The following is a 5,547-nucleotide window of genomic DNA, read 5'->3' on the forward strand; positions in this document are numbered from 1 at the left end:
TCGCCCCGGTGTGGGCACCGCTCCGACCAACCCCAATGGCTCGCAGTATCTCACTCTTACTCGTCCATATTTGCTGTTAAAAAAGTCTGCTAGCTAATACTTACATACTCCTCGAGAACCTCATTGGACAGCTGTTAAGTGCATTCTTCGTTTCGTCAAGCTCACGGTTTCCCATGGCCTGACTCTTCGCTCACTTTGGTTACCCCTGTGTCAGCCTTCTCTGAGTGGGCAAAGGATTTGATGATAGACGATTCACGGGGGATATACTATCTTTTATGTAGGTAATTTGATCTCATGTAATGCACCTAAGCAAGATACTTTATCACGATCTAGTACAAGAGTCAGAGTATAAAGCAGTAGCTAATGCAATAGCTCAAATCATGTGAGTACAATCTTTACTCAAGGAATTGGGTTTCTCTTCAGCACGAGTACCTATTATTTGGTATGACAATATTGATGCTACATATCTCTCTACTTATACATTGTTTTGTGATCGTACTAAGCATATTAAGGTTGATTTCCACTTTGTAAGAAAATGAGTAATTTAAAAGGAACTTCAAATCAAGTCCATATCATCCAATGATCAAGTAGCTCGTATATTTACAAAGCCTCTTTCATTACCTATGTTTGAGACATGTCGACACAATCTCAACGTTATGGAGCTGGTTGCGATTGAGGGAGGATGATAAACTATAAGTATATCACGTTGATACATATGTAGAAAGGTTAGGATCTGGTTGAGATATATTTTATATGTTCCTTTGTAAAGCCTTGAGCTGCACGTTGATCATTAATATAAATACATCACAGATCGTGACCCTTGTGGCACGATAATTACCCCTATCAATATTCATTTCGACTCGGCGACGACTAAGCATGAAGGCATGAAAGTTGAGACATCCTAGTGGATACTTCGTCACGGTCCAAGTGGAGTTGATATCTTTCGAAAAAAAAAAAAAAAAAAAAAAAAAAAAAGTGGAGTTGATATCGTCCTTAACTATAGTCTTTGTTGTTGTTGCTATTGTTAATGTTAGGTACTTACGCGCACATCACATCACAGCTGACGTTTGCTGCTTTACGAAAAAGAAGTATTACCTGACTAAAACCCAACCACGGGCTGGATGTGTATGCACCACTTTCTCCGTCTCAGTTTAAGAAATTACTTTAACTATTATATTGGTCAATAAAATATTAAATATATGATTATATCATTTGATTTTTTAAATATGAATCAAATGTTATAGATTTTGTAGATATATAATATATATTTTATTAATTAAATTAATGGTTAAATTTTGCTTTAAACTACCTGCGCGTCTGTTAACGCGGGGAGGGAGTATTTAAAACGGTACGTTACCTCCCGAGTGGCGGGAAGGCAGAGACAGACTCAACTCCCTTTGCTTGCATGGCGGCAATGGCATCGGCGGCGGCGCAAGGGGGCGAGGAGGCGCCGCTGTACAAGGACGCGTCGGCGCCGGTGGAGGCGCGCGTGCGGGACCTGCTGGGCCGCATGACGCTGCGGGAGAAGGCGGGGCAGATGGCCCAGGTCGAGCGCGTCGTGGTGTCCGTGTCACCTCGCGCCCTCACGGAGCTCGGCGCCGGCAGCGTCCTCAGCGGCGGCGGAAGCGCGCCCAGCGAACGCGCCACCCCGTCCGAGTGGGCACGCATGGTCGACGACACGCAGCGCCTCGCCCTCGCGTCGCGCCTCGCCATCCCCGTCCTCTACGGCGTCGACGCCGTCCACGGACACAACAACGTCTACGGCGCCACCGTCTTCCCCCACAACGTCGGTCTCGGAGCCTCCAGGGACCCGGAGCTCGTGCGGAGGATCGGACAGGCCACGGCGCTCGAGGTCCGCTCCACCGGCTACCACTGGGCCTTCTCACCCTGCCTCGCCGTGAGTCATTTTTTTTAAAAAAAAAACTAGCTACTAGCTGCCGGATTATTTGGTGAACTCCATGATCGTGGGTCTGCTGCTGATGCGTTTGGTCTGGAGCAGGTCTGCAGGGACCCGAGGTGGGGAAGATGCTACGAGAGCTACAGCGAGGATCCAGAGATCGTGAGCTCCTTGACCACACTTGTCGCCGGCCTGCAGGGTCAGCCACCGGCAGATCACCCTCATGGTTACCCCTTCCTCCACTCTCTTAGGTACTTGCTTCACTGCTTCACTGCTCGAAATTACCTAATTCAGAAGTTTCGTTTAAACTTTGTTGGATTGAAATTTTGAACCCTGGTTGGGATTGAAGGTCCTAGGCATGGACATCCCAAACCAATTGGCTGAACCCAAAGCCCGACGGGCAGACCAGGCTTGGGCTCTAGTTTTCTGACTGAAGACTGGCCTAGAAGCCCAAAATACGTGAATCAATTTTTTTTTGCTGAATAATAGTTATTTATATTCCCAAAATAATTAAATTAAATAAAAATATTATCGTTTACATGTTTTGAAGGCTTGAAATATTTGGTTCAGGGTCAGGCTTTATAAATCCCAGCCTTGTTCCAAAAATACACATTGGGACATGGCTACTCATGAACCCTATAACTTGCCGGCAAAAATCACATGTTTCAAATGAATAGTCTAAAGGAAACTCCCCTCCCGAAATTTCTGTAACTTGGTGGTCGAATAACTATGTAACTTAGTACCGGTTCACGAGCACCCATGTTCCAAAAAATTCTATTTAGCCTTATTCCCAAGTATAGGATGGAGAGTGACTTTTGTAGCATGTTCCCACAAACTATAGAAATGGGTTTTTGTGATTTGTAGGGAGAATGTGCTTGCTTGTGCCAAGCATTTCGTAGGGGATGGTGGCACTCACAAGGGGATCAATGAAGGGAACACCATTTGCTCGCCAGAAGATCTAGAAAGCATCCACATGAAACCTTACCCTAATTGTATAACTCAAGGGGTGGCAACGGTCATGGCATCGTACTCTCAATGGAATGGGGAGCCAATGCATGTCAGCCATTATTTGCTCACAGATGTTTTAAAGGGCAAGTTAGGCTTCCAGGTAGTGGATAGCCTGTGGTGTTTGATGATTTGTTAGATTGATGCAAGCTTTGATTACGAACAGTGAAAGTGACAATTTGTGCAACTCTTGTTTCATAGGGTTTTGTGGTGTCAGACTGGGAGGCTCTCGACAGGCTCAGCGAGCCTAAAGGGTCTAACTATCGCGAGTGCATTGCAAAGTCAGTTAACGCAGGAATGGATATGGTACAATTCATTAACTGGTCATATAAAATATATTCTGCTGCAACCAGTTCATTCACATTTGCTGAGAGCTCTACAGATTATGGTCCCTTTCAGATTCGAGAAGTTCTTGGAAGATCTTGTGTTCTTGGTGGAGACAGGGGAGATACCAGTATCACGGATTGATGATGCGGTTCAGCGGATTCTAAGGGTTAAGTTCGTATCTGGAGTGTTTGAGCATCCCTTTTCAGAACCGACTCTACTCGACACAATTGGTTGTAAGGTAGAACGCGTGTCAGTTATTTCCATTGGATATCACTCACCAAATATTATACTGCGTACAAACATATATAATAACTGTAAACCTTGCAGGAGCATCGGTTGTTGGCACGTGAAGCCGTTCGTAAGTCGTTGGTGCTTCTGAAAAATGGCAAGAATCAGAAGGAACCATTCCTTCCATTAGCCAAAAATGTAAAACGAATACTCGTCGCAGGGACACATGCTGACAATATTGGATATCAGTGCGGTGGATGGACGATAGCTTGGAATGGAGAGAGTGGAAGTGTAACTCTTGGTAAGCAAAAATAAAAATCAACTCCGTAAGAATATATTATGCATGAACTTCTTTTATTTCATGGAACACTAACGATAACTTGCGTACTAGATAAACTGTACTCCTTGGAAATTCTAGACCGGCTTCTAGCTGATAAGTAGTTATGGATAATTATAGCCTGTTTTCAGGTGCCATGATGCATAAAAATGTTTGCAGTGGATGTAGGGATTGTTTCATTTTAGGCTAAGGCGTTGCATGTCTTGTACTGAAAGCAAACACAATATACAAAAGACACCAAGATACCGTTTACAAGTCAAGATCAGAACAGCTGCATACAAGATGCCACAAAACAAGATACCACCAACCACAAGGCAGAACTAAACAAGATGTTGGCATTTGATTTTTCCATAACTGTATTATGGGTGGAAATTAAGCTCAGCCACAGTGGTTCCTTCATATGCACAATATTATTTCCCTTTTCTTTTCAAGCCAACCATCACCATTTTCAGTTAGATTTATTTATTTTATTTATTAAGAATATTTTCTTGTTAAGCCTGCACTCTGCACAATATTATTTTAAAATAAGCTATCTATACTACCAAAACCAACAGGTACAAGCATATTAGAGGCCATACGAGAATCTGTGGGAGCGGAAACTGAAGTCGAGTATGAGGAATGCCCAACAGAAGCTACCATTGAAACTGGGAAATTTTCCTATGCAGTTGTTGTAGTCGGGGAGGTTACCTATGCTGAATTCGTGGGAGATAGAACCGACCTTAGTATTCCATTTAATGGCTCCGATCTGATTGCTCGTGTTGCTAGTGAAGTCCCTACCATAGTGATTGTTATATCTGGAAGGCCTTTGGTGATTGAGCCACAAGTTCTTGAGAAGGTAGAAGCTCTAGTTGCTGCCTGGCTACCTGGAAGCGAGGGCATGGGAATTGCTGATTGCCTCTTTGGAGACTATGACTTTGTGGGCACATTGCCTGTAACTTGGTTTAGGTCTGTCGATCAGCTGCCTATGAATGTTGGGGGATCTAACTATGATCCGTTATTCCCTCTTGGATATGGGTTGAAATGCTCACAAATGATGGAGATTTAGACTCATGAATGATTTGGTCTTACATTCGAAACGTTGCAATAATGTTACATATGCAGGTTGTAAGACTGAGGATTGGGTTATGCTAAAAGAGAAATAATGTCTTACTGCAGAGTGCGGAGTACATGGTATAAGGTGTTCAAGACATAATTTCTCATTTTTTTCATTGCTGCTTCAACTATGCCAATTATCATAAATACTTGAATTTTATACTCCTTTGGTTTTTCCGGTTTATTTACTTTATTGGTTTTTTTCGCTTAGTCTAATATTTTCCAAAAATAAATATACAAACATTTTTTTTAGTAAATATTGATATGGAAAATATGGTTCACAGCCGTCAGTGCACCCAGAAAAAGTAATATTTATTGGATGGACAATTATATTTCTATAAATTTTAAAAAGTTTTAAGAATTTTGGTTTTAAATTTGGAGCACTGGCATTGCATTGCTGGAACAGATTAAACGTAGAAGAAGTGATGAAAACTACAAAAAACTTGTAGAAAGAAGGTGTCAAGATCCCGTTGAGGAGCAGCACGGGATTCATGCCTCATCATCACTTAGGGTGTGATTGGTTGTCAACAATTCGTTTTCTCGCATCTACTGGACCAAAAACCAGACGTTTGGTAGCCCACAACAACAAAAAATTCCTGCATAGAACCGTTCGCAAAACATTCCAGATGCAGGAAAACGTTGGTCCAAGGAAACACTCGAT

General features: G+C 42.7%; 1 protein-coding gene across 1 annotated transcript; it reads left to right on the forward strand.

The window, feature by feature from the left end:
- The first annotated feature begins 1,386 nt into the window (after positions 1-1,386).
- Positions 1,387-4,950, forward strand: LOC127306368 (uncharacterized). Its single transcript, XM_051336984.2, has 7 exons — positions 1,387-1,897; positions 2,000-2,148; positions 2,762-3,005; positions 3,104-3,208; positions 3,285-3,467; positions 3,557-3,758; positions 4,349-4,950. Exons 1-7 carry the CDS (start codon positions 1,406-1,408, stop codon positions 4,837-4,839), a joined length of 1,866 nt encoding a protein of 621 aa, XP_051192944.2. The 5' UTR covers positions 1,387-1,405; the 3' UTR covers positions 4,840-4,950.
- The last annotated feature ends 597 nt before the right edge of the window (positions 4,951-5,547 follow it).

The sequence above is a fragment of the Lolium perenne genome, chromosome 6 (genome assembly GCF_019359855.2).
Source record: "Lolium perenne isolate Kyuss_39 chromosome 6, Kyuss_2.0, whole genome shotgun sequence".
NCBI lineage: Eukaryota > Viridiplantae > Streptophyta > Magnoliopsida > Poales > Poaceae > Lolium > Lolium perenne.